The sequence below is a fragment of the Brassica napus genome, chromosome C6 (genome assembly GCF_020379485.1).
Source record: "Brassica napus cultivar Da-Ae chromosome C6, Da-Ae, whole genome shotgun sequence".
Classification (NCBI taxonomy): domain Eukaryota; kingdom Viridiplantae; phylum Streptophyta; class Magnoliopsida; order Brassicales; family Brassicaceae; genus Brassica; species Brassica napus.
This window is the reverse complement of record NC_063449.1, coordinates 22,924,746-22,949,364: the sequence shown is the minus strand read 5'-3', so window position 1 is coordinate 22,949,364 and position 24,619 is coordinate 22,924,746. Positions and strand designations below refer to the sequence as shown.

Genomic DNA, 24,619 nt, shown 5'->3' with positions numbered 1-24,619 from the left:
TTGATAGAAACATTCAGTATCATAGAACAACAGGAACTAAAGAAATATTCAGTTTACAAACTGAAAAGAACAAACCCAATCGAACAGATCAGCCAAGAACTTTTAAAACATAAACATAAGAGTATCTCCAACCCATACCTATTATTTCCTCTATAATTCAAACAAAAATAGAGTAACTCTATTATTATAGAGTAAATTTTGTTCCAATGGTTTACTCTATAATAGGGTAAATCTTTTATAGAGGAGAAAATAGAGGGATTTCATTTTTTCACTCTATATATAGAGTAAACCATTGGAGCAAAACTTACCTTATAATAGAGTTACTATCTTTTTGTGGGAATTATAGAAGAAAAAAATAGGTATGGGTTGGAGATGGTATAAGAAAAGTAAGTAAAAAAGGAAAAAAAAAAGAAGACAAAGTTCTGGTTCAAGAAGAAGACGACGACAAAGTTTAAAAAAAAATTGAGACTTTGGATAAAGATCAAACTCTCATTATCAATCTTCTGTGTAGCCGTCGTCAAATTAGTTTAATTTTAAAATTAAAAATTCAGAAACAGAAGAAGCTAAGAACAAAAAATAAAATCGATCTCTCTTCTCATGAAGAACAATAACACTAAAAATGGAAAAAAAAGTACTTATAATTGAAAAGATTGAACATTTAGATAAAATTTGTATAATTTTTGTATTGACCCCATTTAAAAAATAAATTTGACCCCAAAAAAATAATTATAAAACATTAAAAAAAAAATTTAATTACAACTAATGTATTTTTATTTTTAAAACTTTGGATTTATATTAGTTTTAATCTTATTTTTTCTATAATTACAAAAATTTAGTAAATCACTAAACATATTTTGTAATTTTAAACATTGTTAATGTTAGTTTAATATAGAAACATTAAAAATAAACAAACTTAAAAAAAAAGTTTTAAACTATGAGTGAATATGAGTACATTTGTAGTTTTTTTGGAGTAATACATTTGTAGTTTTTTGGTCGTTTATACATTATGCTTTTGATTTTTTTTTTCTGACCCCAATACAAAACATTTCTGGCTCCGCCACTGGTTGGCATAACAATAACTCGAAATATGCTTATATTAATAGTACGCTTAATTTAACCAACATACGTAATAGTTTGAAAAACAAAATAGAAATGCAATGACTGATAAATAAACCACAGCAACATGACAACATAACGCCTTCCATATTCATCTAATCAGTACGGGCCTTCTTATAAGCAAGCTCATTTATCTTATAAGACCACAATATTTTTTATATAAATATTGTTCAGAACTAATTATTTAGGGTTGTAATGTTGTTCAGAATTAGTCATTTAGAGTTGTTGAAATTCGATATTGAAGAATATGTCAAGCATAAAATGTTTTTATCAGTAATTGATGTTCAAAGAGAAAAAAAAAAAAAAAGAGAAAAAGAAACATCTGTCTAGGTTTTGATGCTGCCCTCTTGAACGGTTAAAAAGTTCCATGTGACCTGTTAGATAAAAACATGAGCAGCGTAAGTTGAGAGTCTGAAACTCCCTTCTCTTCCATTCTTCTTCAACCGTCGCCGAGTTTAAAGTTGAACATAACTCTTTTTCCTGATAGTTCTTTCTTCATCTTACTCTTCGTCTATTCCAATCTGAAACATAGATGGGAGGAAATGGTGTTCCTAGCTTCTTGAGGCGAGATTTCAGTGGAGCAGCTTTGGTTCAAGGAAGAAACTCACCACGTGAAATGTATTACAGCGATTCCCCTGCAAAAAAAAAAAAAAACTTAATACTGGGAACATTTGCTTAAAACTTTATCACTTACTCTAATACTCATTTGCTATAAGACCATAATATGAACCATTTTGCACCACCAATTAATGTATACCAATGAATTTACTAAAGCAAACTATAAGTTCTCCTTAATCTTTTCTAATATCATTTTGTACATCAATATCATTTGTTTCCAAAAGCTAACTATATAAATATTAAGGGGGCGTAGAAGACGGTGACGATGAATTGAAGAGGTCAATCGAAGACTTTTATGTAGTGTATCTGTAGATAGAAAAGGTGCCTTGAATGAGCTGCACAGATCATAGTGGGTTGCAAAATAAGTTCGACCTTTTTTGGTTAAGTTTTGTATATGCTTAAAGGTTAAAAACAGAGAGATACAGAATGTCCTATTGATTCGGTTTTGGGTATTTGGCTTGTTATTCGAACGCTTAGCTTCATGTATCTTTAGTAAAAATTGTCATTTAAGAGAACTTATTAAAAACGTTAAGAGACTCACTATTGTCATCTCCCGTAGACAATTGTGCCGAAGCTTCGTCACGGAGGTCAGTTCTCTTTTGGCTCCTGCTGGTTGATAGAAACATTCAGTATCATAGAACAACAGGAACTAAAGAAATATTCAGTTTACAAACTGAAAAGAACAAACCCAATCGAACAGATCAGCCAAGAACTTTTAAAACATAAACATAAGGGTATCTCCAACCCATACCTATTATTTCCTCTATAATTCAAACAAAAATAGAGTAACTCTATTATTATAGAGTAAATTTTGTTATAGAGTAAATTTTGTTCCAACGGTTTACTCTATCATAAGGTAACTCTATTATATAGGAGAAAATAGAGGGATTTCATTTTTAAACCATTGGAGCAAGATGGTCTAACAAAGCTAAGTAAAAAAGGAAAAAAAAAGAAGACAAAGTTCTGGTTCAAGAAGAAGAAGATGACAAAGTTTTAAAAAAATTGAGACTTTGGATAAAGATCAAACTCTCATTATCAATCTTCTGTGTAGCCGTCGTCAAATTAGTTTAATTTTAAAATTAAAAATTCAGAAACAGAAGAAGCTAAGAACAAAAAATAAAATCGATCTCTCTTCTCATGAAGAACAATAACACTAAAAATGGAAAAAAAGTACTTATAATTGAAAAGATTTAACATATAAATTTGACTGGATAGAATATACATTTCATAGTTGAGGATTCTCCCAGATTAACAAAAAGGAAGTAATGGTGGAGATATTGTTAATGACAGCATTTAAGACGTTGTTTCGATTGATCCTCGTTCCGTAGTCTCCAGTTTTGGTGGCCGATAAGATGAAAAAAAAACAGAGCTTTGACAGTGAGAAGTTTCGATCAAGGCTGCAGAGTTTTCAAGAAAAAGATTATGTGGGTCTATTTGTTTGCTTTTCGAGTTTGTGTGAGTTGGACTTTGCATCCTAGGAAGGTCCAATATTTATAGATGTAGATTCAGGGAGTTACCGTGGAAACGAAGAGGTAGATAGAAATCTTAATGTGGGAGTTGTGGACTAATGAAGGGAAAACCCAAATTAAATGACAGATTAAAGAATTTGCGAGACGTTACGGTTATCAAAGGGCGTCGTCTTAGTCGGGGCGTGGTTTCGTCGGCGACAACGAAGAAACAGACGCAAGAAGAAGAAGAAGGAAGAAGAACCTAATACATATGGGCCTCAAATAAGAAGCTGGCTCAATTCATAAAAATAGAAGCGAAGCCCAAAATTGAGCAAACATCACTAAACCGTAACAAACGCGACGCGCATGAGCGTAAGAGTTTAAAAAAAAAATAAACGCGTGAGAAACCCACATACCACAGCGTGTCGACATGTGCCAAGAAAACCACTCCTTTTCTTGAGGACGTGGAGGCATGAGGAAAGATCATGAGTTGACTTTATTATTATAAATACTAGGGTAGGCCCGGGAAGTTAAAAGAAACTAATATTTAATTTATTCTCAGCTTGAAAGTAATTTTAAAATATTTTTATTATTTAGTTTTGTTATTTTTATTAAAAATCATATGTTTATCTAACTAACAAAAAAATCATTTTTATTATGTCAATATCTTGCATTTTTAATACTGAAAATATTCAGAATTGCGGTTGAGATTCAACAAATAAGTTTTTTTCGATTTTATAATGTTAATATATATTTTATATTTTACAATCTCTTTTAAATCTACTGTTTTAAATTATGCAAAAGTAAACTTAACCTATCGTTTTTATCAACTTAAAACATAACAGATTACTGTTTAAAGATTTACATATTTTTAAAATTATCAAATAAACCATATCAACATCCAAAATAATCAAGACATTTTTAAAACAAATATTATTGTTTGGTTCTGAAGTTAAATGTTCTATTGAAGAGATCACGGTAAATGTATACGTTTTGGTATATGAAACCGATCAAACCAAATAGGCCAAAAACACTGATTTAATATAATATAGTGGTATATTTTATTATGTTAATAATATATTTTATACAATTTCTTTTTATATGATCGACATGAATAATTGAATTTTCGGTAAAAAATTCCTAGAGTTTTTTTTTATTAATTCAGTTTAAGCCAATTGCGTTTCCCATGGAACTATGTGAACGAATATTTTGTTATTTAATAATATGAATTGATAATTTCTTTATTTTATTTTTTCAAAACTATTACTATTATATTTATGTGTTTGTAATTATTTTAGACTACTTTTTTACTGGTTGGTTTTTATTTTATCAGGCTGTGATTCGCATTAGTTGTCTTGATTTATTTGATATTTTTAAATTTTCTTTGCTATATGCACATGGTAGTATAATATATTCTATGGATATCTTAAACCTATGAAACATAGTAAATATTTGTCGGGACTCTGTATATGAAACCAGAAATTTGACTAATGTTTTAGCGTTAATATGATGGTTTTCATAAAAGTAGAAAATGGAAAATTTGAAGAGAAGAGAGAGTCGAGGTTCTGAAAATATTATGATTAGTAATTTTGAAAACATATCTTCGTCGAAGCATAAAATTGTTCAAGAGCACATAGGCTGCTATCCCTGCGATGAAAGCGATAAAGTTAGTACTTAAAAACATAACGGATCAGAGATAGCATACTAACGAAACCAGTTCAGTGCTGACCTTTGCATCTCTGTGGCTTTGGAAGATCTCCTTGTAGACTATATTTGTTTCTCCATATGCACCGTCTGAATAAGTGGTGTCGTCTAATATCTTTAATCCTCCGGTGTTGTCACTCGAGATAACGCAACGTACAACTGGCCGTGAGTGAAGACCTTCCAAGGGAGATACAAAGCAACTTGTTTGAGACTTTGTCCTTGATTTTTATTGATGGTCATCGCATAGCAGAGCCGCAGTGGATATTGACGTCGGTTTACTATCATTCTTGTCCCATTGCATAACCCATAAGCCTGGTTGAGATTACGCAGCATCATGACTGGAAACATACGTGGAAGAAAAACAACAATCCATCAAACGTCGTAAAATGTCTCAGTGAAATATGTTTAACAACGACTTTAAAACTTAAAATAATTTGTAATGCCGATTCAAGACGGAGGAAACGTATAAAGAATTATACCAGAAAAATTAAGCTGATTATGAACAAAACTTATTAAAAAAAATCTGACTTTGAATATAGTTTCAGAACGGTGGAAATTCCTAAAGAACTCACAGGTGAAAGACTATGTTCATGAACAAAAGGCGGATGTAAATAAGATACCTGATAATCGAGAAGGAGCCTATCAACTCCCATTAGCTCTCCAGCACAACGGACATTCCGAGCCTCCCAGAAACAGAGCAAATGAACCTAAACAGTGGAGGAGGAGCGGCAAGCTTGCAAATGCAGAGAGGAAGACCGAAACGTAGCCATATTTCACAGACCTACTTCACTGGTTAGCTTTGAAGAATGAGAGGATGAGTATCTAAGGAGGAAATCATACCCTTTTATAGATGAGCCCCCACCGCCTTGAAATCCAGGAATCACATTGAATATAGATCTTGTATGAGAGATTAATGGAGCATTTTAAGATGATTATTCGTTACTGGTATCGTTTCGTACTCTGAGGAAGAAGGTGAAACAGCGATTGGGAAAAGCTAATCGATATGAATTCTGTAGAGGCGAAGAATAAGAACACGGGGTTAACAACCCTAATCAGAAAGCGGCTCTCATTGCGAAAATAACTAAAGGCCCAATACGTCAAAAGTCCAACCAAATTGCACAGGAGTCTGAATTAAAAACAAAGCCCAACAAAAAAGAAATACACGAAGCCCTCAAAGAAGAATAGCCCAACCGAAGTGCGCAGTCCTATTAATGAAACGCAGTGTACCGTCTTAAGGGGACACGTTTCAGCACGGTAGCTTCCGCCTTTGTGACCTGGCGCTGACGAGGCGCAACAGGAAAGAGACAAACATTTTTTTATATATATAAAAGATTGCGCTACATTAAGAATAAACCATCAAACAAAACAAACATAATGCATATTGTGTTATATTTCTATTCTATATGTATATTATAGAATAAAACACAATAAACAATAATGTTTATCTTCTCGAATCAATTTTCTTTCCGAAACAAAAATAGTATAATTATAAACCTACCTTTAATGTCACCCCACCCCTCCTTTCCTCTCTCTCCCCCCAAATACTAAACCCTAAACCCTAATCAATAAATCCTAAATCCAAATATAAAATATAATGTATTCTTATAATATTTTAAACAAAATTATAATCTGACTAGGTGATTTTTCCATGCTCATGCATGGGTATAAATATTTATAAAATAAATATATTATAATAATTGACTATTATTTATTTATAATTTTAAATTGTATAAATATTTATATTATAATAATTTATTATTATTTATTTTTAATTTTAAATTAATTTATAATTTGTATGCATAATTTATATTAATAATATTATATTACTTTAATTATACATATGAACTTAGATATGTTATATCTAGTCGGTTTTGTTGTTTCTATAGTCGATTAAATTATCATTTGGGTATATTATATTCCATCTATTTCTCTGATTTCAAGTATAATATTTTTATTTTTAAATATATTAAAAATATGATTAATTTTCTTATTGATTAATTTTCTTATTTGTTTTTATGTTGGTTGTTGTCATAGGTATGTAAATATATTTGAGTAAGATTATGTAAAACTTAAGATATATTGTGCTTAGAATGAAATATAAAATAAAATAAAGTGTCTGATTCCAAATTACGTAAATTAATATAACGATAATATTCTACAATGTCATGCATATATATAAATTTTACAAAAAAACTAAATTATAACAGTTGGTTAATATTTTATTTTCATTTGTTAATATTTTTTGAGTCATCCTATAATTTACATTTATAAAATAAATTATTATTGTTAAATTATATATTCTTATTAAAGTTATCATGATTTTAGATATAAGTTGAATTAGTCGAGTCATTATGTTGTGAGTATATTGAGTTACATATATTCTTTCAAATTCAAACTGCAGTGTAATTATTTTTATTATGATTAAGTAAAATCAAATTAATTTTATTTAACGTTTAAATGTGCATGTAGTTTCATAATATTTAATAAATTATATGTTGATTTTTCTAAAACAAAATATCATAAAATAAAGCGATGATCAATATGAAGTTACATGCATAAGTAACTGATACATTTTTGGAAGCTCATGAACACATATCAATATTTACAATAATTAAAATATTTTGTAAATTCTAAATAATTTTATGCTTAGATTTATTAAATGGTAAACTGAAATTTATTTTAAATAATCTTAAAACTAAGAATTCAAATTTGCTTTGGTATTTTAATTATGGTCATATTAAGTTCCACAAACATAAAAAACATAAAATTTAAAAGCAAATGTAATATTATGAAAACAAATAATTTAATAATGATTAAATATAATATATCAACCTCGTTAAAGTATATAGTGTTATGCTATTTTAAAATATTTTATAATTATTTGATCAAAAGATATTTATTGTTAATTCTTTTTATTTTTTAATATATCTTAGAAATAAGCAGTTTAAAAAAATTGGTTGATTGTATTTTAAAAATCATATTATATAAGTAAAATATAATTTATGGATTTTTTTACTGTAATTGAAAGATATTATAGTCACTTAAATATATGAAAAATAAATAAAACATTTCAATAATACTATTTTTAGTCAATTAAACATATACCAGTTTATGTAATCATTTAAGAGAATAGATAGATATATAAAAATTATTTCTATTACTTTGAAAATATAGATTTTTTGTATTGTTTAAAATTATGTTTTAAAAGAAATAATATTTATTTTTCTAATATCAAGATTATGTGTGTGAATGTTGTTTCTATTACTAAGAAAATATAGATATAAAGAAATATTTTATTACTTCAAAAGTATATTTTATGTTATTTAAAAATATTTTTTAAACGAAATATTTCTATTTTGTGAAATTTCCTTTTTAATGAAATCATATTATATATACATATCTTTTCGTTTTTTTAAAAAAACTTTATAAATGTTTCCTTTTTATTATATATGTTATTTGGAAATTTTTAAAAAGAAAACTCAATAAAAATTCAATAATAGTATTTAAATGTAATATATTTAATTCATTAAGGGTATCAGTGTAATCAACTATCGTGAGAGTTAACGTAAGCGCGACACATAAAAAATTGACTTCTGAGATAATATTTTAGAAATATGAGTAATAGAATATACTTGTGAACTAAATTATACTATATTAAATTTTTAATATGAAATAATAGAATAGACTTGCGAATAAAAAGAGTTTAAACATAAAAAGATACGGAGTGTTATAAATCATGGAGTGGATTGCCATTAATCAGGCCCAGTCGAAGACCGGCCCATAACCTAGAAGATGGAGAGATGGCCGAAGCCTAGAGAGAGGAGAGAGAGAGCCGACTTCAGGAGAGAGAAAGGCGGCCACAAAGCTTGGAGAAAAGGAAACCCTTTCCTTTTCCTAGTAGATGTAATATTTCCATTATTATGTATTAGTAGTTTTCTTAATCCTAGTGAGTTTAGGTTTTGGATACTTTCCATTTATCTTCATCTTGTAATCCTTATATAAAGGAATCTCCTTGATCATTAATAATAACACAGAAATATTCAGTCTCTAAACTCTCTATTTACAACACGTTATCAGCACGATAGACTCCAAAACCCTGAGACAAAACCTAACCTAAAATCCGTCACACATAAACCCTAAATCAGGCGCAACTTAAAATCGATCTATCTCTCAAACTCTGAGGAACCAGACGACGAGCCACATATCAAATTGAAGCCCTTGACGAGACAAATCCATCAGCGCAAACCGTTCGTCGATCTGATCTCAGACGCGCCCACACTCTCAGAAACAATACGCGGCGCCGTCTTGATCTTTTGGAACCCTAATCCGAAGCAACAAGATTTTCTAGCCAAATTCAAATCCCGTGAAAGATAAGTTTATCATACCTTAGTTGTTTGATGATATCTTGTTCAAATTATGGTGTTCATGTAATCTAATACTCCTTGTTTTTATTTTATGAGCTGAGAGGAGTTGGTGCAAAGATCTCAACACAAAGATGTTCGCGATCCATAACATGACCATGAACTGACGATCTCAAGCTTGACCAGCTCACGGTTCTTCTCATATTGGTGGTCCATTCAACCCTACTTAAGGTTGAGGTAATTCGAAATCCTTTAGAGAACCCATACCGAATTTGGATTGCTTGAAACTAATTGAAACCATAAAATCCTAATCGAAAACCTAGGATAATAGATCAATCCCTAATGAGTAAATCGAAGCTCATTATCTTAAGTTCGATATCCGCATTGAGATTGATTAAATCAATTAAAATCGAACCTTAATAGGTTTTGAATCTCAAAATCCTAATGATCTAATGATCAAATAGAACACCCTAGAAACCCTAAAAGCTTAAATCAGTTTTGACTTCATCTGATCTATTGATCATTGAGGTTTCTAAATTGTTTGATTGTTTGATTGATTGATCTGAGATTTTAAGATTGATAGATCTATTCTCAAAATTCGAAATCCTCAAGGCCTTGAAACCCTTAATCTCGTTTGAAATTCCTAAAGGCCTTGAAAACCTTAAATCTCACATTGCTTGAAACATTGATTTAAAGATTAGGAATATTTACATATTGAATGTGAGTTAGGTTGCTAGATTACTTGATTCTAAAATCTAGCTGAAACATTACCAACCTTGAAATTGGTAAACTTAATTGATATGGATTGTGTGACATTGTGTTATGAAACATACCAAACGGCCGTGTAGCCTAATGCATTGCTCACACTTGCGGCCTTGTGCCCTTGATTGATTAAAAGCCGTGTGGCTTAGTGAATATCAAAGTGACCGTGTGGCCTATTATCCGGATGGTTATATAAACCAGATTGCATCATGATCCGATCCTTAAGATCGTTGAATCTTATAATGGCCGTGAGGTATAAGCATCACAATGCAAAGCCGTATGGCCTAAAGCATTATAGAGAGACTTATGAAATCATGTGCACTGATTATTTAAATTGGTTGCAAGAATTCTAAATCAATGAATTGATTGATAATATGATTTCAGATGCCGAGATTTGATCCCAAGGATTATGCCATTCTAAATCTCTTTGGAGATAATTATCTAGAATGGGCAATGAACACTTCTGTTACCCTGAAATCAAGAGGACTCGGAAGGAGTATCATTCAGGGTGATTATGCAACTGAAAGTGAAAAGTTAAGAGTCATTACAATAATGCGCCATCATCTCACTAAGGAACTGAGAAATCAATATCTACATATTGAGAATCCTCGTGACCTTTGGACATAATTAAAGTCCAGATACGCTATGGTATTATTACCAAAGGTCAAACATGAATGGATGAGTCTTAGATTCCGAGACTTTGATACAGTGGCCGAGTTTCACTTTGCTTTGTCCAGGGTCGTGTACCAACTGAGATTATGTGGAGAAGAGGTAACAAATAATGATTGTCTATTCAAGACATACTCCACATTCCATCCAGAAGATTTGTTGTCAAAAACATATCTACATAGAAAGAGGTTCTACCACTTACAATGACCTGATCTCTTGCCTAATGGTGATTGAGAATGACAAGGTACTAAAGAGGAGCAGTGAGATGAGATACCCTGATACAAATAAGACTGATATGGATCAGGATGAATCCAAGGGAGCCGTGTCCAATATAACTCAAGGAGTGGCCAGCATGTCTATTGACTAAGAGGGATCTCGACATTTTATTTTAAAGTCCTTGATTTGTGATTTGCTTTAACCCAATTGTCATTCACGATTTTACATATACAATGGAAATGGTTTTGAATTCATTATCTTGCCTGATCTTACTTGAACATATGAATGATTCTATTTTTGCCTAAAGAGCATAATACCAAGTAAGAAATCATGAAAGGGGTATAGTAAGCATAGTAAAGAAACTATGGCTAAGGCATTGCCTATAAGGCATTATACACACCCAATAATATGTGACCCATTGAGTTATGATAATATGGTTTCCAAGTAGAAACAATGGGAAAGGAAGGAAACAAATTCCTTTAGATTTTAATAAAAATGCCTAAAACCTTGAAAGAAAGTGGTCGAGACTATACCCATGATCTCTACTGATCAAAACTATGCTACAAATCAGTATGATAAAGAGGCAAGAGATGTGGTAACCATATTGAGATACACCACGAAATTTTACACTCTATGGCATGATAGGATTAGCCATCCTAAAGTCTAAACTTGATGCAAATATTGAAAAGGCACAGAGTTATCCCGTAAAAGATCTCATGTTGTGAAACATGTACACAAAGGGAAACTCATTAGGCTTAATTATCCCAAGCACCACGACCTTATAGTATGGTCATGAGGGGGAGAGAGGATAAACCCATGAACAATACTACAAGTTCGTGTACTACTATAACGGCCAAACAATAAAGGCCATGAGAGACAACGGCCGAGGCCGCAAAGGCAATAACCAGCCTCGTGTACTACTATGGCCTAAAACCATGTTTAGGACAGCCAAACCATAAGGCCATTACTCGGCCAAAGAGACCATGTTATGAACAGGTCGGCCGCAAGGGCCATAACCGACCAGAGGGGCCATTATCTATAAGACTAAGATTCTAAAGTCTATAAGCTTGGAGACATTATGTTTTACATGTATAGAATGATAATATTCATCAGGACATATATGTGAGCATAGATATTCCCATCTCAGATTGAATACGGGTCATAAAACCAGACATACACCATCTTAAGAGATTTTGAATAAACCACCACATACATACATGTGCCGTCTAAGATGGAACCTCAGAAGAGGATTGGGAATATATAAGAATAAGATCTTCTCCACGAAATAAAAAGGACTGAGAGCCAAAACATGGGTGATCAAAATAGTGGCCAGGTAAGGATTGCATGATCAAATGAATCCGAATATTAAAGGAGAAAGATTATAAGCTGGATAAAGAATGTTAAAAGTACGAATGGTTTTAACCATCATTGTCTTGGCAAAGATCCTCGGACTAGAGATTATGATTTAAGACATCCAAAGAAAGATTATATAAATCTAGCTAATTGAGAAGCTAATCGAAATGCCAGACACTGACCCGAGAAATGACTAACCAGCTTAGCACCAAATGAATGTCCTAGAAGAGACATAATCAAGTCGCTATAGAGTCTATACAAGATAGACCAAGTGTTCCATAAGATAAAGGAAACTCGGATAGAAAAATGGTGCATAGAATACAAATCCGAGATTATAAGAGAAACCATACCAGACATTGAGAAAAGGCTGCGCATCTACACATCTAAGGTACCAAACCATGTAGTCTTGGGACGCCAAGCTACTAGGTAACAAAGGTCCTGGATAATGAAATCTCAATGTGATCAGATCATGTCTGGAACATAATAGAACCACATGAAAGTGTCGACACACACACACATTTGTATAATAGATACATAAAGTTATAGCACTTGAACACAAAGAGATAAGCGAGGATCATGAACCCACAAATGAGTACTCATACAATCATAAAAGATCATAGAGATTAGAAAAGATAAAACGTGGAGGTTCAAAGTATCTAAAAGAAAGATGGGCGTATTGGCCATATACATATACAGAAACGCCATCTGATAAACCAGTGAAATAGATGGATCTTGTGAGATAAAGAAACCGTGAGAGAAGGCACATGATCACGAGGTCTAAGAGTGTTCATGTCTTCCTACTTAACAACATTAGATTATAGCTTGTTACACAAGGTACTCACAGAGATCAAAGGAACATATTATAAGGAGATAAACTCCTATGTGGTGGATGCTGCTACAGATTTTCGAAATTGAAAATGGTCTGCTTATAAGAAAAGAAATTAGATACAAATGATGTAGTAAGCAGCATATGGATCACTGGATAAATTGAAAGAACATCTTTGTTCCTAAGCTGATTCATGGACTGAAAAGCAGCTGCATATAGTATGTAAAAGAAAGTGATCACGCATGATCTTGGAGTTGTATAAGAGACAATCCAATAACAGTCCATATACATTTCAAATCCCTTGTGTTTGTACTAAACTTAAAAGAGGTTAGTAGACTGATACAGAACGTATCTGTAGGCGTCCGGTCCTTCGACTAAAGATGTCCAGCCCTTAAGCTAAAAGGCATCCGTCTTTCAGATAAAGGCGCCTGGCCCCTTCTGCTAAAAGGCGTCCGGCTCTTATCATTTGATCACGGGCTAGTAGAAAAGATCAACCATCAGGTTGCAATCCGACAATCAGATCCCTTAAGGATCCGGCATAGCAGAACGGTCTGCTGCTGTATAAACTCCACAAAGTTTTGTCGTAAGGATAAGAGGAGATGTTTAATCTATCCTTACCTGTCGGATATAAAGTATTGTAGTCCATAAGCTCGTGAAAGCCGAAGTCCATGACTTAATAATGTATACTTAGCATGTGATATGATCCACAGCAACTGAGGTCATGAGACGCCATCATCATCATTAAGATAGGAATGCAAAGAATAATGAATACGACATTACCTAAGGCAAAGAAATCGATGTCCACATCCATAAGAGTGTTCGGCCGCAGAGCCATAATAAGAGATTATAAACTCACAGTAATGATCATTGATCTTGAACACCCATGAGACAAGTAGTGGACACGTATGGACGAGGTCTATGACCCGAACATAGATCGACCAGATTGATACATGATCGATGGTAATTATAATGGCCAAAGTAAAGAGTTTGACAGTAGACAAACACGTCTAGACCATGGATACATGCAAATACGATTTGCAAAGACCCAATAAGTGATCTCCGAGGACAATGTGATTCACATTGCTTAGCACATATGCTTTACCGGGACACTCGATGTCAAATGACATGAGAAACAACCTAAGAAGTCGAAGTGGTCTAATTACGGTTCAGTAATGAAACTGGCCGATTACTCCCATCCTATACATACAGGAAATATCACGCACCAAGATGCGTAGAATGTAGAACCTACACTGAGGTTCACATCAGGGGGAGTAGTGCGTGTTGTACTCTTTTTTCTTCATCATGGTTTTGTCCCACTGGGTTTTCCTGATAAGGTTTTAATGAGGCAACATGAAGCGTACTACAAATCCTGTATTGTTATGGCATCCAAGGGAGAGTGTTATAAATCATGGAGTGGATTGCCATTAACCAGGCCCAGTCCAAGACCGGCCCATAACCTAGAAGATGGGGAGATGGCCGAAGCCTAGAGAGAGGAGAGAGAGAGCCGACTTCAGGAGAGAGAGAGGCGGCCACAAAGCTTGGAGAAAAAGAAACCCTTTCCTTTTCCTAGTAGATGTAATCTTTCCATTATTATGTATTAGTAGTTTTCCTAATCCTAGTGAGTTTAGGTTTTGGATACTTTCAATTTATCTTCATCTTGTAATCCTTATATAAAGGAACCTCCTTGATCATTAATAATAACACAGAAATATTCAGTCTCTAAACTCTCTATTTACAACACGGAGAAGACTATACGGAAGCGGTACCAATTGGTGGTTAAAAAAAAGCGGTACCAATTGATTCGACAAATATGATGGTGGCAGCAGCAAATATGGTGGCGGAATAAAGAAACAGTGGTGATAGTGGTGTTGATTCTATAGGTGGAAGTGAGTGAAACATGATGACCTCTGATTTGTGTTCATCGATATTAAGAGAAGAGAAGCAGAGATTAGGTGGCCACACCGGTTGATTGTACGGGTAGTTTGGCAAATATTATAGAAAATACATTGAATATCGTGGTAAAAATTTTTTTGGTTAGATTATGAATTATAATATTTTTGGGGGATAATTAGGAAAATACTCTGTTTATGTTATCAAATTTGAAAAATGCATTGATTTAATTTGTTTTTGAAAATTACACTTGTCCTATATGTAAAAAGACATTTTGATCAGATTTCAGTTAAATATTATCTTATAAAAATTTAAATTTCGAAATTATTGAGGTAAAATATATTAATAATTTAATAATTTAAATATAGAATTGGACAAATAATTTAAAAATTCAATGTTTATCATTTAGAAAACTATTAATCTTATATAAACAGAAATTAGTATGGAAAAAAATTATCACTTTCTTAATGCATTATGTAATTAAAACTCATCATCACACTGAACTTGTCACAATAAAAATGAAATTTCTCCACTAAGTGATAAAATTCATGAGGCCATAAATTGTTGCATTAGTCATGAATATGTTCAAAAAATTTAAAAGAGTGGAAATATTCAAAACTTATAAAGCACAATAACACTAGATCAAAATTTGGTAAGTTCCAAACTACATGAATTTTTTTGGTTCACACAAAAGATTTTGAAGACATTTTTTTGGTTCACACAAAAGATTGTGTCTTCAAGTTAAAGACTTCAACTATGATTGTTTTCATTTTTTTCTTACTATTTATCATTTAAATTATTATTTTTTAAAATATTAAATTTAAATTCTTAATGTAATTATACATTTTTAGTTAGGATAATTTAGTCATTTAACTTAACAAAAAATTTAGTTTAAGAAGAATTAAAACACAGTGTATTTTTCAAAATAAAATCTATTTGCAGAATATTTTTCCAAATTTTTCCTTTTTTTTTTGGTTATTGCATCCAATTCCCCAAATAACAAAACACATTTTAGATTAGTTTCCGGCCAGTGACCATTCTGAAAAAAAGAGGAACGAATAGGAAATGAATGTAGATGAATAAAATTGCAGGAATGAAAACGAATGGTTTCATCCCATATTTAACAAGGAATAACTTTGATCTTTATTTCTCTACAAAAAAAAGAAATGGTAGGGAATGAGAAGAAAAAATCATTCCATGTGAATAGTGATTTTTTTATAGAAATGTTAGAGAATGCATTATTCATCGTCGTTCCTTGGTCACCATTCATACCCTAAATGATTATAAAATAGTATTTAGAACTTTATCTTGGGTATGAACATCAAAGGAACTAAAACATTTTTTGGTATAATAAACTACAAAACTTATCTACTATGTGATGGCGGGTAAGAACAAGAATCGAGCTCAATCTAGGATTTCAAAGAAGTAACTAGAGACCTGCAATTTGAAAAAGATGAATTTATCAAATCTTGTTTTAGTTTTTTCGAAGAAGATGAATTTAATCAAATCTCGCTCAAGAAGACCATCACAGGTGGTGATATCGAGAATGCTTGGATAACTATCCCAGTGTGCCTGATTTGCCGCAAGAGAACCCTTTTGAAGATGACACAAACCGATTTTACTTGGTAAATTGATTGTTTTTTAATTAAAAAATTGGATTATTATAATCAACAATTATTAATTAGTGATATACTACCTTCTTTTTTATTTTCAGCTCAAGGATTCGGAGCTTCAAGACAATGACTGGATCCATTTGTACTTGGAACTTGCAGCTGCCACGACCAACATGAACAATGGCAGTGATAAACACAGTCTGACCAATTTGAAGATTCTGAAAGTGGCTATGGAAAGTACCCAGGGACTTGGCAACTATGATGCATTTTTCTACATAAGGTGTAGATGCAAAGATCAGATGGACGTTCTGATACAGACGCAAGTATAGCAGCGAAGGGAGCAGAGTCTGCAACAGAGAAGTGTACGTGCGAATGAACAAGTCAAGATGAAGATTGCGACTTGAAGAATGGATTGCAGATCAAGGCTAAGTTGATACGAAGATATCTTGGGGAACAAGCTTGAAGAGATTCACCTTGGAGAAGGGAGATCTCACGATGGAAGTTTTCTAAAAGGCCTTGGAGAGGTTTTAGGGAACTTTCCTTATTTGGGTAGATAGGCGTGGATAGCCGACTTAGATGAATTGTATATATAGTCATACTCGACCTGTGGATTAGGGTCGTCGAGAGAATTGTATTCTTAGCATAAGAGTGGAGTTCGCTAAGCTTGTAAGTGAGTGAATAACACTAAGGGCTAAGAGGTAGAGGTTCTAGAGATCTTGTATTCGATCTTAGGACGTGTAAGGCTAGGGGAGCAAGTGAAGAAGGGTCTTGATCTTGTTCGAATTCTGTTTAAAAAGATACTTGTAAGTTCGCTTTAAACAAATACTAGTAATAACACATATCTTTGTAGAGATATTCTCTGGTGTACTCTGTGCTTTACTCTGTGAGGTAGTTCTTGCATTTACAAGTGGTATCAGAGCAGTCACCCGTTCGATTATATAACAGGTGAGATCCTGCGGAAGAAATAGAGAACTATCATGAGGTGGTGTCAAGCACAAGGGTGATGTTGGATGGATCCAACTATGGACTTTGGAAGTCACGAATGAGGTCTATCATTTGAGGGATTGATGCCATGGCGTGGAAATCTGTGACAACTGGATGGTCAGAACCAAAGGCTACAGACGAGAATGGTGTTGAATCCAACAAAGAAGAAGAACTTTGGACCGAAACAGAACTCAAGATGGCGAAGTTCAACTCCAGAGCACTTTCAGCTATACACGCCAGTGTTACAAAGAAACACTTTGAGCTGATTCAAGGATTTGAGACCGCCAAGGAAGCGTGGGAAATACTGCAAAATCACTTCGAAGGAACGTCAAAAGTGAAGAGCTCACAACTGGATTATCTAGCATCCAAGTTTAAGAATATCAAAATGGGAGAAAGTGAATCAGTTGAAGAATTCAGCTCACAACTCAGTGGCATAGCTCAGGAATCGTTGGTATTGGGAAAGAAATACAAGGATAAGAAGCTGTTCAAGAAGTTTCTAAGGTGTCTACCATCTAAGTATACCGCATACAAGGCAACTATGTCAGTTTCACTGAATACAGATGAGATAAGCTTTGATGAAATTGTAGGGATGCTGAGAGCACATGAAATGGAGATTGACGGAGGAAAGAAAGGAAAGGGAGTTGCACTGGTATCACAAGATTTATATGACAAAGAAGATGACAATGATCCAGTAAGTACGCTTGTTAGGCTGTTTGACAGAGTCCTTCGTAGAGCCAAATCAGGTCAGAGAAGAGGAAGTACATCACAACGTGCTGCAGAAGGTGAGAAACGGAAATCTGAGTCAGAAAAGAACGATCATAAAGCGGAGGTTCAGTGTCATGAGTGCAAGGGGTATGGACATTACAAAACTGATTGTCCAACTGTTCGAAGGAGAGAAATCAAGTACTACAAGTGCAAAGGAATTGGACACACGCAACTGGAATGCGTCAACGATCAGAAGAGGAGACGTGAGAAATATATGATCGGAATTGATGAGATAGACTCAGAAGAAGACAGTGATGAAGAGGAGCTGGCTAACTTCGCAGCATTCATTGGCATCACAGAGTTTCTGGAAGGAGAAACTGATACTAATGATGACCAGTCAAGTGCAGATGGTGATGATGGAATTAGCTATCAAGAACTGTGTCAGATGGTAGTCCAGATTGGTAAGGAGAATCTATGTCTCAAAAAGGAGAAAAGCTGGCTGGAAGACACGGTGATAAACCTCAGGAAAAAACTTGATGATGAAAAAAAAGGAGGCAAATACCTCAGTTCTGAAAAAGAAGAATGTACGACTTGTTGTTCAAATTGAATTACTAGAGAAACAAGTGAAAAACGAGAAGGCTCGATCATCGGACTTAAATGCCAAGCTAGAACATCATTACAAGACTGTCAAAATGCTCACTGGGTCAAAGGAACTTGATAAAATCCTGGGTATGGAAAGAGTGATACAGAACCCATCAAATTTGTGTAAAGCTCCAACTCCAAAGGGAGAACAACAACTGAAGGTACTACCTCAAAGACTGGTGCTGAGAAAGTTAAGAATCTCCAGAAGGTGGGACGATCAAAGATTCAGAAGGAGAGAGGATGTTACTACTGTGGAAAACCGGGTTACATCAAGAAGAAATGCTATCACTTTCGGGGAAAAGTAAATCAGTTGTTGAGACAAGGAAAGTACTAGTGGAATGGCTCTCGAAATCAAGTCTGGATCAGGAAATCTGATTTAGGACGTACAACAGTGAAATCAACTCAACGATCTATTCACGGAGGTCCGAGATGAAGCATGGCACTTGTATCAGAAGCAGTGGCATTGATATCCAAAGATGAAAATCCATGGTATTTCGACTGTGGTCGCTCTCGTCATATGACAGGAACACACAAGAATCTCATAGAGATAAAGCCATTTAAAGGAGGTAGAGTCACATTTGGAGATGGAAGCCAAGGAGCGATCAAAGGCAAGGGAAAGACTGTTGAAACCAAACCACCTCTAAAGGATGTGTTCTTAGTCAAGGGATTAAAATCAAACCTAATCAGCATCAGTCAATTGTGTGATGAAGGGTTGATAGTTCACTTCACAAGCAGAGAGTGCAAAGCTGTGAATGAGGAAAACAGAGTCATTCTCTATGGAGTACGATCTGCTAACAATTGCTATGTATGGCAGAGTGTACAACAGTGCTTTGTTGCACATGATGAAATAAGTCTATGGCATCAAAGACTTGGTCACATGAACATGAGGCATATGACCAACATCATCAGAAAAGGTGCAGTCAGAGGCATTCCTCAGCTGGAGGAAACAGAGAAGACTGTATGCGGACCGTGCAATCAAGGAAAGCAGGTCAAAGTTTAACACAAGATGATTCCAGATATTCAGTCAACGATATGCTTGAAATGGTACACATGGATCTCATGGGTCCTATGCAGAAAGAGAGCATAGCAGGGAAGAGGTATGTTCTAGTTCTGGTTGATGACTACTCAAGGTTTACATAGGTCAGATTCATTCGTGAAAAGTCTGATACACTGGAAAGCTTCAAGATCTGGGCTCTTCAAGTTACAATTAGGAAGAGACGACTGAAGCAGATTCGCAGTGATCACGGGGGAGAATTCCAAAATGAAGCCATGAGTAATTTCTATGGACAGCACGGAATAGTTCAACAATTTGCTGCACCTAGAACTCCTCAACAAAATGGAGTAGTAGAAAGGAAAAATCGCACGCTTGAGGAGATGGCGCGAGCTATGATGCATGGTAACAATGTGAAGCAGAGGTTCTGGGCAGAGGCTATTAGCACTGCATGCTACATCATAAATCGTGTCTATGTCAAAAGAGGAACTATCAAGACTCCGTATGAACTATGGAAAGGAAAAACACCAAACCTCAGTTACTTTCATGTTTTTGGGTGTAAGTGCTACATCCTGAACGACAAAGAGCATCTTGGCAAGTTTGATGCAAGAAGCGATGAAGGCATGTTCCTAAAATACGTAGCAAACAACACAGCCTTCAGAGTCTACAACTTGAGGTCCCTGATGATCATGGAGTCAGTAAATGTTGTGTTCGATGATGTCACAGCACTGGAATGGGAAAACGATGAGGAACAGAAGAAAGCTATGCCATCGGATGCATCAAAGAACCCATCAACTGAATCAACGAATGACACAACAACTCCCTCATAATTGACTCAGGAGACGATCACTCCAAACATTCACAAAAATCACTCATCTAGAGATGTCATTGGGAACGGGAATGAAGGGAGAAGAACAAGAGGTGTGAAGATCAACTTCAGAGAAATGGTGCAGTCAGCATGCTTTGTCTCAAATATTGAACCAAAAGACTACACCGAAGCACTTTCGGATGAGTTCTGGATTCAAGCCATGCAGGAGGAACTAGAACAGTTCATCGGAAATGATGTATGGGAGATGGTGAAGAAGACATCTGATGGTCACATAGTTGGGACTAAGTGGATCTTCAAGAACAAGATTGATGAGAATGGAATTGTGGTCAGAAACAAAGCAAGATTAGTAGCTCAGGGGTATTCGCAAATCGAGGGAGCTGATTTTGAAGAAACATTTGCTCCAGTGGCTAGATTGCAGTCTATCAGACTGTTCATTAGAATGGCATGCATCATGAACTTCACAGTGTACCAAATGGATGTTAAGAGTGCATTTCTGAATGGGATACTGTCTGAAGAAGTATATGTACATCAGCCAAAGGGTTTTGAAGACGCAACTAATCCTGAGTATGTGTACAAACTCAACAAAGCTCTATACGGGTTGAAGCAAGCACCTCGAGCATGGTATGAAAGGTTGACAAACTTTCTGGTTGACAAAGGCTACATCAGAGGAAGTGTCGATAAAACTATGTTTGTGCTGAAGAATAAAACAGGGATTCTGGTGGTTCAGATCTATGTTGACGACATCATTTTTGGAGGAACATCTAAACAACTTGTAGATGGTTTCACTCGAGACATGACCAAAGAGTTTGAGATGAGCATGGTGGGAGAGTTGAAATATTTCCTCGGGCTACAAATACAGCAGACAGAGGAAGGTGTTTTCATCTCGCAAAGTACCTATGCAAAGGCACTACTGAAGAGGTTTCAACTGGATCACTGCAAGGAGGCAAAAACTCCAATGAGCTCGACAAATAAAAGTTGCAAAGATGAGGAGGGTGAACCAGTGGACACAAAGCTGTATAGAGGGATGATCGGAAGCCTACTTTATCTGACGGCTAGTCGACCAGATCTAAGTATATGTGCTAGGTACCAAGCAAAGCCAAAGAAGTCTCATCTGGAGGCAACTAAGAGAATCATTCGATATGTCAAAGGCACATTTAACCTTGGGATTTACTACTCAAAGGGATCGAATGGAAATCTTGTTGGATACTGTGATGCAGATTGGGCTGGAAGTGTAGACGATCGAAAGAGTACCAGTGGGGGGTGTTTCTTTCACGGAAACAACCTGGTTGCATGGTTGAGCAAGAAGCAGAACTCTGTTTCGTTGTCGACCTCATAAGCAGAATACATTGCTATGGGGAGTTGCTGCACACAGCTGATGTGGATGAAGCAAATGTCTGTTGACTATAGCATGGATACTGGATCATTTCTGGTCTACTGTGACAACAAGAGTGCAATCGACATATCAAAGAATCCGGTGCAACCCTCAAAGACCAAGCACATTGACATTCGACATCACTTCATCAGGGAACTAGTCGATGAACAACAAGTAGTGATTGAACATGTTGTCAAAGAATTACAACTAGCTGATGTTTTCACTAAACCTTTAGATCTTTTAACCGTTTTGTTACTCTTCGAAACTCCATTGGGGTTTGTGAGATGTAACAAGTTTGTGTAAATGTACAGGGGATGACAGAAGAGCTGATGCAGAGGCACCCAAAGTTCAGGTTTTGTCTTACATAAGAAGCGAGTAGTGGAAAAGAGCTGCCAAATATGCCGTCATGATCTCAAAAAGTACAGGTTTCGCATCGAGAGAGCAATCAAGTAACAAGGGGAAGAAGATGTCATGTGTCTCCCATCATCAAAAAGGGAGCACAAGAAAACTCTTGGAAAAGAAAAGAGAAAAAGAAAAAGAAAAAGACAAGAAAAAGAAAAGAAGTAACAAACCCCAGCTCTCTCATGACGAATAAATGTTGAAAACTGAGTCAGGACATGATAAAGGCATATTTGTGCGAAAGCTAGACATGAAATAAGCCTGATGATCATATGAGGATCTAGTAGAGAAGAAGGGTGCATCTGTAGCAGAAGCTATGTCAGCCTCTGGATCACTCGACGAACAGTTGCCAACGGGAAAGGTAAAACAAAAATTCTTTTTATGCTCAAAATTGAAAAATTATTCTGTGTGACACGTGTTCTCTCATTGGTTGTGTGTTTAATGTACTAAATGTTTTTTTGTCTAAGTGGTTGTGTCAGGAAAAGTCATTGAGTTAATATCACCAGTCTATGTCATCGAGTGTCACAGTGGAACAGTGAAGATTCAGTCCGATCAAGTCATAAGTGGGCAATACGTGTCGACATAAGAGAAAAAGGGAAGAGAGATCGTGTGAGCCTAAATGGAAGATTTCGAATTTTTGAAATTTAAAAACTTCCATTTTGGAGAGAGTGGGAAATATGGCGAATATCTAGGAGATCATGGGGTAATGTACCAAAAAAGAAATGATTACCCCTTGATAAACCCTACACGCCAACTTATCTCTCTGATAACTCTCTTTGCTCTCAAAACTCAAAAAACTTTCAAAAGAAAAACTCTCTCTTTATCTCTCCAGAAATCATGTTGATGAACAAAAGCACCTCCGCCGCCGGTAAATATTCAAATCCACCACCATTGAATCTCGTAGACTACTCTGATGATGAGGAGAAAACGACGCCACAACAGAGTCAGATGTCTCAACCCCTATCCGAAGATCTTCATACCGCAGCCGAACAACTGGATTCTGAGTCAGATGCTAAGTCAGAACCAGTGAGATTAACAAGGAAGAAGAAGAACGTGAAGGAGGGAAGGAGTAAAGAAACCTCTGAGACGATTCCACAGGGAGCTGATACAACTAAGGCCTCCAAAGAGAATCGAGGAAAAGCAATCAAAGTCTCCTCAGGTGAATCTGAGGAAGAAGATGACTCAGAGAACACTGACTCAGAAGAAGCTGAGGAAGTTGATGCTGAGAACATGGAACCACCAGTCAGTGTTAAGGAGAAAGAGAAAAAGAGGAAAGCTCCATCATCAGCAACCCAGAGCAATCCTGTGAGAAAATCAACCAGGAAAACCTCTGCCTCATGAATCAAATCTCAAAGAAAGGCCAAAACAACTTCAGGTGCAGAACGGCTCGCAGAGCAAAGGTATGCAAGTTTTGCCTCTAGAGAGATTATTCCATAACATTCTGTGGATCTGAGCTCGGAAGACACATGGGGCTATATGAGTATAATCAAGAAAGGGCAACTGGAGAAGACTGTCACAGGTCTAGGAGGTTACATTTCTGAGATCGTGAAGGAATTCTATGCAGCCTTGCCTGGTGAGATGACTAGAGGATCAGAAGTCATAGTGACAGTACGAGGGCAAAAGTATGAATTTTCTCCAGCTATGATTGATCAATACTTTGATGTTTCACCACTTCAGGGAGATGAGCTAGAAGTAGAGGAAACCATGGATGAAGTTAATAGTGATGAGCTCGCTGACTTCCTGACCGAGGGAACACGGGAGATGAAGAACCTCACGACAAGTTCTCTGTCTCTATGTAAAGCTGCGCTTCTAGTCCTTGCAGCATACAATTTGGGTACCTTCGTCTAACAAAAATGCCGTGTCCATTGATCGTGCAAAACTTGTCTATAAGATGTTTCATGGAGTCTGTGTTGACATAGGAGTGTTGGTCTACAATCAAGTTCTTAACCTCGGAGTTATTCAAAAAAGAGGGAGAAAAGAAGGACACGAGGTGGTTGATATTTCCTCGTACTATCTATGGTGTGCTTTAGATGCAGCACATGGTGCAGCGAAGACCAAGAGAGAAACTTGTGGCTGTGATTCCATATAAGAAGGACCCTCGTCAGGGCGAAAAGTATCTCA

At 35.2% G+C, this 24,619-nt stretch overlaps 1 protein-coding gene across 1 annotated transcript; it reads left to right on the top strand.

The window, feature by feature from the left end:
- The first annotated feature begins 23,335 nt into the window (after positions 1-23,335).
- On the top strand, positions 23,336-23,839 carry LOC106369911 (protein FAM133-like). The gene has a single exon (XM_013810001.1). The coding sequence runs from the start codon at positions 23,336-23,338 to the stop codon at positions 23,837-23,839; it is 504 nt and encodes a 167-aa protein (XP_013665455.1).
- The last annotated feature ends 780 nt before the right edge of the window (positions 23,840-24,619 follow it).